Raw genomic sequence first — 12,920 nt, 5'->3', positions numbered from 1 at the left:
AATCACTGCAGTAGCCCGGTCTCTGATATCTTGGTTTGTGATGCGGTCTTTGAATGTGATCCTCTGTAGCATCGCAATTCCATTGCTAGGATTATCCTATCTAGCTCTGCAGTCAGCGTCCAAGACTCACAAGAATATCAAAATGTGGCCATGACCAGGGAGCGCATCAGTCTGATTTTGGTGCCGACGGCTAAGCCCTTGTCTTTGCACATTATTTTAAGTTTTGAAAGGGCTGCTGTGGACTGTACTATTCGAGACATTAGTTCAGGTTTAGTTCCCTCATCTGAGACAATAGCTCTGAGGTATGTAAAACTATTGACACTAGTCAAATTTCACCTTCAATACTGACGCCCGTTTTTAAGTTTCCATATCACTGTCCATAACATTTTCACCCATGTGAGTGTTTTTATTATGGTCTGAAATCAGTATTAACTTTGATAGCTACAAGTCTTTTAAACAATTCAAATTTTGTTTCATCAGTGCTATTCAAATATTTCTGTGTACAAGTACTACTTAATAAGAACTAGTAAAATGAATTACCACTGTCAATTAATCGTCCATAATATTTTAAACAATCATTTTAAATTACAAAGCTTCTATCAAATCACTCTGTCTGCCTGTCTGTCTGTGTCGTAAAAGTGATCACACGTTATTTCGTTGACATGGACAAGACATGAATCAGTATAAAAAAAAGAGTAAACAATTAGACAATTAATTACTGGTAATTCGTTGTTTTATTTAATAGCAACAATGGAAAACAATACTTCAGTATTCACAGATGTGGCTAAATTTGTTACGTTTAGTCCCCTTAAATAAATTGTTAACTTTATTCCTCCTTCACGAATTCACCGATCAAGTTGATATTTTAAACATTTATTGTACATAACAAAACATGAATCAATAAACAAAAATGCTCAATTAGTCAATCATTTATCCGTAATTAATTATTTTGTTTGATATCGAATAAGGGAGGTAACTTTTACATTATTATGGGCCCCTTTAGATAAGCTTAGTTTTTCTTTTTAGAAAAGATTTTTAAAATATATTTTCTGCTTGTTTTTATAAGGAAGACATTAAATGATATTGAACTAATTCAGCATTAGTTACCTTACAGTAAATTAAAATGCGGAAGAGTATAAACAACTGAAAAGTCATATGTGCGATTACTTGAGCCAGATTTTCGCGAATAGTATTTACGAATATGAACAGAGTAAATTATCCATCATTGTTAGTTCTTTGCCATAAGCACGAGTTAAATGAGCTACAAATAACTAGTTTAAATAATGGCACAAAAATAAATTTATCAGAGAAAAAAAGTTTACATTTTAATAATTACATCATTAATCTTTTACCCTAAATGGAGACAAATTTTACAAATTACAAAAAGTAAAATAAGACTTACAAACAAATGGCAAACATTGCTAATGAAATAGTAACATCGAATGCATGTCTAGTGTGTTCTAGCAATCTAGGAAGCAGATTAGTAATACATCATCTTTAAAGTCAATTGTTAATGAGGATATCATTTATCAAACAGAGAGACAGCTCAATACATTTATTCTTATATACGTAAAATATCTAATACAGATTTAGGGGACATAGGAATATCTTAAGAAATCTCTGATTTTCTCTTTAAAATGTTGTCTCGTGAATAGGTAATAAAATGATCAAAGATGTTTCAGTATGCTTTAGACTATATAAGCCAAGCTTTAATTACTAGATACATATCCTTTTATTATTATTTTTTTGTGCTTTTTTTTAAATAATTATTTTGTGTATAAATCGCATTTTCTATGCTATAATAGCACATGGGAAGAAGGAGAATATGGGAGTTGGTTTCCTTGTAGTCTTTAGGCAAAAAGTCAAGTACCCTTTTCAGAACAAGCGATCTATAGATCAGATGACGCAAAGGTCATTGGTTTCCGTGGCCCACGGTTAAATGAGGGTATTACGTGGCCGGCACAAATACAAAAGGTCTATACTTTTCCATAACTAATGTCAGGTACCCACTAGAGTTAGAGACATACAATTTCCGAACCCCAATCATCTCCGGGATTGGAACCCAAGACGTCTTTGTTCGGAAGCCAAGCGCTTTACCACAGAGTCATCTCTCTTCCCAGGAAACATACTAGCTAGAATATATCTCAGCCACACACACACACCACGTCGTCAGAGCACATACTACATTGATACGTTTATGTCAGTATTCGTTGTATCGTCCTTCTCATTGTGTGGAGTTGAGGCTTCTTCAGAGCGACTCTCTTTTCTTTCAACGGTTGTTAAGCTTGCAGATTCACTCGCATCAGCAGTTTTCTCTAATTCCCTTGGCAATTTATTTCTGTTTTTCTTAGTAGAGCTTCTACCAGGCAGACTTCCACTTCTTTCACTGGCACTGTCCGTAGCTCGTAGATCTAGAGGCGACCAGGTTGATCCAAACGCTTTCTTTGGCTTAGTGCCGGCGTTACTCCCAATACTTGCATCACTATTTCTACTGACACTACCTCCACTGACCGCACCTCTACTGGCACTACCACCATAGACGTTACTTCCACTGACACTATCTCCACTGACCGCACCTCTACTGGCACTACCACCATCGACGTTACTTCCACTGACACTACCTCCACTGACCGCACCTCTACTGGCACTACCGCCATCGACGTTACTTCCACTGACGCTACCTCCTATGTCCACCTCAATATCCTCAAGGAAATATTCACTGATATTGTTTCTTGACGTTGCCATGGGTTCGGGGATATTTTTTACTGTTGATGCCTTGGGTTCAGGGATATTGTTTTTTGACTTTGCCATCGGTTCAAGGTTACTGTTACTTACCGTTGCCATGGGTTCAAGGTTACCGTTACTTGCCGTTGACGTGGGTTTAAGGTTACTGTTATTTGACGTTGTCATGGGTTCAAGGTTACTTTTACTTGCTGTTGTCATGGGTTCAAGGTTAGTGTTACTTGCCGTTTCCGTGGGTTCAAGGTTACTGTTACTTGCCATTTCCGTGGGTTCAAGGTTACTGTTACTTGCCGTTTCCGTGGGTTCAAGGTTACTGTTTCCTGCCGTTTCCGATCGTTCAAGGTTACTGTTACTTGATGTTGTAGTGAGTTCAAGGTTACTGTCACTTGACGTTGCAATGGCTTCAGAGGTATCGTCTATTGACTTTTCTATGGTTTCAGGAACATTACGTTTAGACTTTTCAATGAATTCCAACTCGTCATCTGCCTCTTTTAGAATTTGGTCATAATGCGTTAATGTTTTAGTGGAACCACCAGATACGCTGGAAGGTCTTGGCGAACATTGTAACTTGATATTATCTCCTATAAAAACATTTGCAGCAGTATGTATTGTTAGTTTCGTGTGTTCGGACAAAGTTACAGTGCTATAGAAACAAAATAAACAAAAATTCCTTGATTTACAAATAATTTTTAAACATTTAACAAAAAGTTTGTATACAAAAGAACAATAAATAGAATAAGTAAGAATTATAATATGCATATACATTGTGTAAACTAATAAAGTGACAATTTGTCACGTTATATAACCAGGGAAGATAAGTATTTTGATCACTGCGATGACCGTATTAAAGTGACCTGAGGTAAATTACGCTTACTAACAAGGCATTATTACAAAGCTTATATCTACTGACTCTCTCTGTTTGTCATGGTAAAATATCCTTGTGCTTTAGTCTTATGGGTCCTGCATTGCGCCTTGATATTACACTGTCTTCTATACCCTTTTGCAAATTTTATATATACCCACTCTGTCTGTTAAGAAGGTATTACACGCTACACATCCAGTCTCGGTTCAAGCTTAAATTTTGTACACTTTTTTTGTGCACCTTCAGTCCAACAATTAATTTAAAGAAATAATCCATAAGTTAATTAACTAGTGGTAATTAATTATTTATTTTGTATCTCTATAAAGGGAAAGAAATTGTATTTGACTGAATTGGTGGTAAGCTGAATTAATCTCTTTTATAGGACGTCTGAGTTTTAGTGACCTCAAACATGAAATAGGAGAAGATAATAGAAACAGAAGATAACTAAACAATCTCTTACGTTCACATCTCCTCACTGGCAGAGTGGTTACCGTGTTGGCTTGATACGTCTCATATATGTAAAAGTATGCCCTAATCAAGCCACTTCATCAATTGCTAAGTATATGTTGGGTGCATAGTAACAATTTACAAAAATAAGGGCGACCGCTTTGATTGTAACAGTTTTAGAGGCATTTCACTTCTTAGCATAGTTGGGAAGGCTTATGCCAGCGGCAGCAGATCTTGTCAGAACGAGTTTACCCAGAATCGCAATGTGGCTTTAGGGCAGGTAGATCTACAACAAATATGATCTTCTCCCTGCGGCAGCTACAGGAGAAAAGTAGATAACAAAGGCAGTCACTCTTTATAGCTTTTATTGACTTGAACAAGGCGTTTGACATTGATCAGTCACTCCAAATTCTGTATAATCCTAAGACGTAACCAAAGCCAGTGACTCATCTGGGCGCATCAATTGTCTTCCGAGACAGTAGGAACCATATATATTTAAAAAATTGATCTCCCACATACCCTGTTCTTTCTCCCCACATCCTTTTCCGAACGGGCTCAGACTTGTGATAGAGTATTGGGAAAGCTCAAAGATAAAGATTGAAATAGCTCTGAACAAAAACCGATTAGTTCTAATCGCACAGATGTATTATTGTAGTCTAGATCTATGACATATTTCATTACATGACTGATCCAAACTTGTTAATACAACTACATTTAATAGCTTTCTTTGCTATTTTTTGGTATAATGACTTTTGGAAGACTATAGAATATAAAGTCATTGGCTGACATATCAATAATATCAAGGCTAACCTAAATCATGAGGTGGAAACGACGAAAATTTAACCAGTAATAGGTGTCAGTGGCGTCACTCTTGTCGATGTCACCTGGTGCGGTTAGGTCAGGGTGTCACCTCACCACTATCAACCTTCTTCTAACATGCTTCAATAAACACTTTTGTCACTTCTTTTCTTTAAACCAATACACGAGTATTTCAAATTTTACAATGATATTTTATTAAAATTAGAATCAGACTAAACATCACCTGAACAGATGATCCATAGTCGTTCTACGACTGAATGAGGACAAAAAACTTTAAATACAGAAATGGTATAACGTTGTGTTGCGTCATTTAAACTTGAACTACCATTTTGATGTGTCTAAGCATATTTGGGAATATATGTAAAGATTTCATTATTATTACCTTTTCCGAAGTGTCTGTTTTTGCCAAGATATATTTTTTCCAATTTGGGCGTCACTCCTAAAAGGGTGTCACCCGGTGCTGACCTCACCCCTCACACCCCCTAGTGACGCCACTAATAGGTGTACATAAACAAACTTGACTTATATTAGAAATTAACAGACTTTTGTCATAAGTGTGTAAACAGTGACCTACCTTCCTGTAGTGCAGACACTGCCAGTCCTGCTAGTGCTGGAATAAGATTCCACAAATTTATTAGTGAAATCATTCAAGGCCTTTTTGAACTTTTTGCTGAACCTGTGCTTGTCAATTAACAATTTAATCTTTTCAGAATTTTTTGACTGATGTTCTTTACCTTGTGAATCATATGGCACTTCTGTTTCTTTCAAATCATATGGGGCATCGGCTAGATGTTTTCAAATATAAAGAACACGATAGATGTTCAGATCTATGTCTATTTAAATAATCTTCTACATATATAATTCTCTTCATGGCTCAAGAGTTTGGACGAGAAGAAGAAGTAAAGGAAAGATCATAAGGGGGGGGGGGAGAGAACAAGTAGTATTTACCCGTCACTACGGATGGCTGCCTTGTATATTATAATCTAGGTCTAGATTCTAGATTTAGATTAACAGTATTGTTAGTTATAAAATTAGCTAAATATTCTGTTTTTTTGTGTGTGTGGGCATACAAATATAATGATTAATACCCACAAATCCTGAAGTGTCACCAGTGGAACACATTTAAAAAATACAGCATGCTCACACAATGTTAAAACTACACATTTATTTTAAAATTATTGTATATAATTATTTTAAGACCTCTGTCAACAAAACAGATTTTAAAAAAACAGACTCAATTTAACCATCTATACTAAATATATTTATGAATTAAAAAATGGAAGTTACCTTCTTCAATAGAATATGTAAACTGTTGCTTTAAGTGAGTCTCATCGTTAGTGTCTGTATCGATTTCGATTGAGTGACATGAACTTTCATTGCGGATTGGATTGGAAAGGTCACTATGTATTGAGCCTTCTCTATGAAACACGGGCATTCCTATTTGACTCTGTCCACATTCATAAGCTCCTGCTTTCAATAGAACCCTCTTGATAAAGTTGTTTGCTCGGCTAATCGGAGTTTCCAAATTTCGATTAACCACATTAAGGCACGCTCCTGCTGCAATAAGTACTTCCACCACGTCGCTGTCATCATTTAAAACTCCCAAATGTAGACAGGTTTGACCATTGTTTGGATTTTGGAGGTTTACATTGGCTCCGTGGTTAATTAAAAACTTTACAATTTCAATATTCCTATTATTCGTAGCGTACATCAACGCGGTTTGCCCTTGTCTGTCGAAAGCGTTAATGTCATGAAGAAGCTTCTTATCATTGTAATGCTCCAGTAGACACGCCACGCCTTTGCCATTTCCTGATTTGGCCGCCTGAATGATGACGGTTGCACCATCGTTTTGTTTGATGCTTAAATCAGCACCCATGAGACATAACAGTTTTAGCATGTCCTCAGATTTGCTATTCACAGCAATGAAAACAGCGGTGACGCCTTCTGAATTCTGAGAGTCGATGTTGCCTCGGTACCGTAAGAGAAGACGGACCATCTCAATTTTACCTTTCTTAGCGGCCAGGTGAAGAGCCGTGTTTCCTTTGTGGCCAGCAGCGTTGACATCTGCTCCCTTCAGACATAGGAACCCTGCGATATCTAGATAGCCTTTCTCAACGGCTATCATGAGAGCTGTGAGTCTGTGCGCATTTAACACGTTTAAGTCACAGTGTCTTTCAGTCAGTAACTTGAGAACCTCCAGGTTTTCCTTCTTGACGGCAGCGTGAATGGCAGTATCGCCATCATTACCCACAGCATTAACATTTGCGTTTCTCTCAAGCAAGAGTTTTACGATGTTCAACTGTTTATACACTACAGCCAAGGGTAACACCGGCTTCTCTTGCACATACTGGAGAATAGTTTTGTCTTGTGAATCCAGCAAACGTCTAATCTTTTCAAATTCACCAGCTCTGATTGCATTAGAAAGGATGTCACTCATTTTATATTATAAAATAAAAACTGTGGTTGGTCTTAAAGTGGTAGTCGACCTGTTGGTAAGAAAATTGTTATTGTTTGAATTCTAGATGTAGTCTGCTCCATCACTAAAATAAGCCACTCTGATCTACACAAAGAGAATACTTGATTAAATTTAATTATGTACATAGTGTGATTAAAAAAAAAATTTAAATATGCATACAAAAATATCTCGACAAAGCTTCTATGGGTGTTGGTGTTCAATTTATAACTTGGCTTTTTATTCTTGCTCTTTTGTGTGACATGTGCTGGGTTACCTTTGATCTAATATGAGTTAGAAATTGGATATGTTGTAATTAGTATTAGTTAATTGATTTTACTTTAAGTAAAAAAAAGTTCTACATTTTCTTGCATTTAGTAGATATTGAAGATATCCTATAGAGACACTAGCAATAATAAGCCGCAGCCACACAAATTGCAAGGGAGCATCCAGCATCACAAGTCCAGCCCCATCCAGCATCACAAGTCCAGCCCCATCCAGCATCACAAGTCCAGCCCCATCCAGCATCACAAGTCCAGCCCCATCCAGCATCACAAGTCCAGCCCCATCCAGCATCACAAGTCCAGCCCCATCCAGCATCACAAGTCCAGCCCCATCCAGCACCTCAAGTCCAGCCCCATCCAGCACCTCAAGTCCAGCCCCATCCAGCACCTCAAGTCCAGCCCCATCCAGCACCTTAAGTCCAGCCCCATCCAGCACCACAAGTCCAGCCCCATCCAGCACCTCAAGTCCAGCCCCATCCAGCACCTTAAGTCCAGCCCCATCCAGCACCACAAGTCCAGCCCCATCCAGCATCACAAGTCCAGCCCCATCCAGCATCACAAGTCCAGCCCCATCCAGCACCTCAAGTCCAGCCCCATCCAGCACCACAAGTCCAGCCCCATCCAACACCACAAGTCCAGCCCCATCCAGCATCACAAGTCCAGCCCAATCCAGCACCTCAAGTCCAGCCCCATCCAGCACCACAAGTCCAACCCCATCCAGCATCACAAGTCCAGCCCCATCCAACACCACAAGTCCAACCCCATCCAGCACCTCAAGTCCAGCCCCATCCAGCACCACAAGTCCAGCCCCATCCAGCACCACAAGTCCAGCCCCATCCAACACCACAAGTCCAGCCCCATCCAGCACCTCAAGTCCAGCCCCATCCAGCACCACAAGTCCAGCCCCATCCAGCACCACAAGTCCAGCCCCATCCAACACCACAAGTCCAACCCCATCCAACACCACAAGTCCAACCCCATCCAGCATCACAACTCCAGCCCCATCCAGCATCACAAGTCCAGCCCCATCCGGAACCACAAAGTGAAGAGGAAAAGGGGACGAATTAAAAAATCTAGCCCCTAGATTTGGAAGCAGATACCAAGCTAACGTGGAGACAGCTGTAGAAACTCGTCCAGAACCGAGACGCTTGGAGGAAGCGTGTACGTGTTCTATACCACAGAAAGAACTTCCGGCAGAAATAAGATAAGATGAACTACAATAAATTGTATAAATACTTTTTATTTCTATTCTGATATCGCAATTTTAATATTAACAGACTGAGGGCCAAAACTAAAATCAGAACCACCCTCGTAAGAGATGCACTTCGGACGACGCAGCGGTAGTGGGGCATTCACAAGAGAAACTTCAGTCACTAATGTCCTGCTTCTCTCAGGCTTGTAAAGAGTATGGCCTAACCATTAGCACAAAGAAAACTAATGTTATGGGACCACCTGCTACAGCACCACCCTCCATCCTCATTGACGACAACAAGCTGGATACAGTTAATGAATTCTGCTATCTTGGATCTACAATTCAAGACTACCTGTCTCTAGAAGAGGCGATTAAAAAAAAAAACGCATAAGAAGGCCGCATCGACCTTCACTAGACTCCGACCAAGAGTTTGAAAAAACCACGAAGCTCTCTACAACGACCAAAATGGAGGTCATCAAGGCATGCGTCCTTAGTACTCTATTGTACGGCAGTGAGTCGTGGACAATCTACTCAAAGCAAGAGAGAAAACTAAACTCATTCCTCTTGCGCTGCCTTCATAGCTTGATTCTTGAAAATAACAATGGAAAGAAATATATTTAATTAATTATTTATTTATTGTTCAGTGGTTTATACATTGTTTGTACTTTACACTTTAGTCTACTGTCTTGAAGTGTCTCTAAGTTCATTGATTTTATTTATGGTCTTAGACGAGCTCAATGTTAATGATCATGTTAGAAATGATACGACTTTGATTTAAAATTGTCTCAATTTAAAATATGAAAAAAGGGAAAGAAATTCAGTAATCGTAGTTTTAAAATGCTTAACTAATTATCTTTAAATACCTTTTTATTGCGATCCTTTGTATTGGCTTCTTCAATAAATAGTTTATATAAAAACCAAATACTGATTATCATTAAAAGAATATAAATAATTTTCCAAGTAAACTAGATTTTGTCAACTAGGAAGCGATTAGCAATATGTTCAGGTGGCGTTAAAAGATTGCTTGCATTGAACATGGAAGTCGTTGAATGTCTCTTGGAAGTCTATTGTGTATTGTAATCGCATGACTGCGCTATTGCTTTGCCAAATGTGAAAGGTCATGCAGATAATGAGCCTAAAAAAGACGTACCCAGCCATTGTGACTAGGTACAGGTTTAAGATACGTGTGGGCGGAGCATGCTGGAGGCGGAGTTTTGCTTCAGTGAACACTTTCTTCCCTACTGCAATCCTGGGTGCTAAAAATAAACCCGTTATAGTTTTGTGTTGTCTGTCACAATTTGATATTCAAACACAAAAGTAGTAATATTATGAAATAGTTAAGCGGACTGGCTATATTGACATTGTTTTGTAAATTGTCAATTCAAAGCCTCAACAAAAAACAAAATGTCCTTAAAATAAAAATTCATCCCTTCCTTTAGTTTGGTAAATTTCCGTTTTTTAGAGAGATAAATTCCCGTAGTGGCCTACTAGTTAATTATTCCAGTAGTTCGCGGAACACTAGGGTTCCGCAAAACACAGTTTGGGAGACACTGCATTAGGGAGTGAATAAGTATCGAGATCGTCAACGGCGAATTCAAATCGAAATATTACGATAAGAAAAACTTTCAATAATATTGTTGTAAACCTGGTGGTGACACAGATGGGGGTAGTGCTGTGTGTGTTTTTAGCCTACCCAAATCGCCACAGTCCAGCGCAGGACGAGCGGTCAACCGTGACCAGTGACAGTACACGCCAGTTGGGCAAGGACCAGTGTCGTAAATATTACGCACGCAAGTCACGGCGAAAGTGATCAACTGGAGTGGTCAAGAAGGTTCGAGGCCAGTAGAGACACTATATAAGAGCGAGTGTGTCAGAATCACTTCACGTTACCTCGCAATGTGACCAGGCGAGGCGAAGTTAGAGACAGACAGTGTGTGAAGTCAGGCGAAGCAAGGCTTGGTTTTGGACAGTTAGTGTGATGTTGTTGCCAACTGTACAGTATTTGTAATGTATTTGCAATTAAACTGACTGATACTTTGGAGCCCTGAGTTGTGAGGTTCTTTGAGTTCGTTGTGTCGTGTGGTGCAGTCTGAAGGGAGCCTAGATAGTAGGAGAGATCGTAACAATATGTATTGACAACTTTAAAAATTCATTTTTTATGTTTAGGTATAAAAATACAAAAGTCAAATATCATCAATACATTTTCTAAAACTATTTATACATCTTATAGAGCAATATACCTATTCTAGTTTTTGACATCTTAACGGGACAGACGGACAGACAACACAAAACTTAGCGTCTTTTCTCCTTACGGTGGCGGCTAGTAATTAACCTTTTTACAAACAAACAAAAAAGACTTTTGTTTACAAATATTGCAAGGTTCAACTTAAAAGTAGTAGTGAAATGTTTCTTTAAACAAGATGGAGCTCACTCAAAAATTCAATGTTTCTGTCTGATGTCTCCTGTTTCTCCTCTTCCAATTCCCCACCTGTATTTGATTCACTTGAATTACGACAGACCTCCTCGTGGTTTCATCAGAATCTGTTATGCGTACACCCCAAGAAATCCGCCCAACTTTTATGGTTACATCACAAAAACCGCACACTCTATAAACTTCCTTAACTCTTTCCGTAATTATTTACCACATTCTGGTGGAATCAACGTTGGTATCGTCAGTTAGGAGAGAAAGAGTTAACACAAAGATTATTTTAGGACTATCCCACACTCCCAAAACCTTTGGCGTTCCTCCTGGTCAGGTAGGCCACATATGTAATCGGCTCTTTTTTTTCTCTCTCCCTGTCGTCGATAACCAAAGATAAATTAATTCATTTGTCATTGGAAATTCCCTTTTTAGATTACCAGAGATAAACAATCTCTTTGTAAACATTAATTAATTACTTTGTTATTGGAAATTCCCTTTTTAAGACAACCATTATATTAAAAGTACTGCTTTTCATTTCATTTGAAGTCGCCTTACGAGAAGGCAATACACTAGACAATGATTAGACACTAAAGTGTTATTCCTTAAATATCACTTATTATTTTAGTTTAGTGTAGGTTATAAAAGTAAATTGGTCAAAAGGAAGTAAAAATGGACTTCTTGGAGGTTCGCCTTAAAATTTAAAAAAATAACAGTTTGACCTTTCTCTTTAGGTGGGTGGGATAAACCGACAGACGAGGCATACAAACTGAAAAATAAATACGTTAAGAACAGTGTATAATGAGGGAGACACAAATAGCACACAAGACCAACAGACCTTCGGAATACAGACATGCAACGCACGATACAAATAAAAAAATTGATATACACACACAACAACGCTTACTGCACACACAACACAACATAACACAAACACACACACACACACAACACATACACACACAACACAAAACAAAACAACACACAAACACCACAACACAACCCACAACACAACAACAACACACATACACACTAAAACACAAAACACACACACAACACAACACAAACACACAGAACACAACACACCTAACAAACACAACACACAAACACAACACACAAACATACACACATAACACACACTCACAACACACACACAATAACAAACACACACACAACACAACAACACACACACACAACACAACAAACAACAACAGCACACACAACATACATACACAACACAAACAGAACACAAACAACACACATTACACACAACAACACACACAACACACCACAGCAACAACACAACAACAACACACACTCACACAACACAACACAACACAACAACACAACTACACACACACAACAACAACACACACAACCCACAACACACACAACACCACAGACAACAAAACATCACACACAGACACATACTACTTTCTGCTTTATAGTATAGATAGACTTATTATTACGAGAAGGCAATACATTATACCATGATTAAACTACTAAAGATGTATTCCTTTAACCATCACTAATTATTTTAGTTTAGTGTAGGTTATAAAAGTAAATTGGTCAAAAGGAAGTAAAAATGGACTTCTTGGAGGTTCGCCTTAAAATTAAAAAAAATAACAGTTTGACCTTTCCCTTTAGGTGGGTGGGATAAACCGACAGACGAGACATACAAACTGAAAAATAAATACGTTAAG

The 12,920-nt window shown here is 38.4% G+C and overlaps 1 protein-coding gene across 3 annotated transcripts; it reads right to left on the bottom strand.

The window, feature by feature from the left end:
• Positions 1-710: 710 nt before the first annotated feature.
• Positions 711-9,910, bottom strand: LOC106057731 (ankyrin repeat domain-containing protein 12-like). 3 transcript variants are annotated; one of them, XM_056039007.1, is made up of 5 exons: positions 9,662-9,910; positions 7,506-7,606; positions 6,158-7,356; positions 5,445-5,655; positions 711-3,385 (listed from the first exon to the last, which is right to left on the bottom strand). In XM_056039007.1, the coding sequence occupies exons 3-5, from the start codon at positions 7,305-7,307 to the stop codon at positions 2,182-2,184; spliced, it is 2,565 nt and encodes an 854-aa protein (XP_055894982.1). In that variant the 5' UTR covers positions 7,308-7,356; positions 7,506-7,606; positions 9,662-9,910; the 3' UTR covers positions 711-2,181. The 3 variants fall into 3 exon arrangements, with proteins under 3 accessions (XP_055894982.1, XP_055894981.1, XP_055894980.1); XM_056039006.1 differs by lacking the exon at positions 7,506-7,606 and having other exon boundaries at positions 6,158-7,430; XM_056039005.1 differs by lacking the exon at positions 7,506-7,606.
• Between the last annotated feature and the right edge of the window lie 3,010 nt (positions 9,911-12,920).

The sequence above is a fragment of the Biomphalaria glabrata genome, chromosome 8 (assembly GCF_947242115.1).
Source record: "Biomphalaria glabrata chromosome 8, xgBioGlab47.1, whole genome shotgun sequence".
Lineage (NCBI taxonomy): Eukaryota > Metazoa > Mollusca > Gastropoda > Planorbidae > Biomphalaria > Biomphalaria glabrata.
This window is presented reverse-complemented; position numbering and strand designations above follow the sequence as displayed.

Bases quoted from the DNA above. Each gene is read 5' to 3' on its own strand.
- LOC106057731 (XM_056039007.1), bottom strand. From the start codon at position 7,307: ATGAGTGACATCCTTTCTAATGCAATCAGAGCTGGTGAATTTGAAAAG. The intron at 5,656-6,157 runs GTAACTTCCATT...GAAAACATCTAG, and splicing joins TACATATTCTATTGAAGAAG to CCGATGCCCCATATGATTTG. The intron at 3,386-5,444 runs GTAGGTCACTGT...TTGTTTCTATAG, and splicing joins AGTGTCTGCACTACAGGAAG to CACTGTAACTTTGTCCGAAC.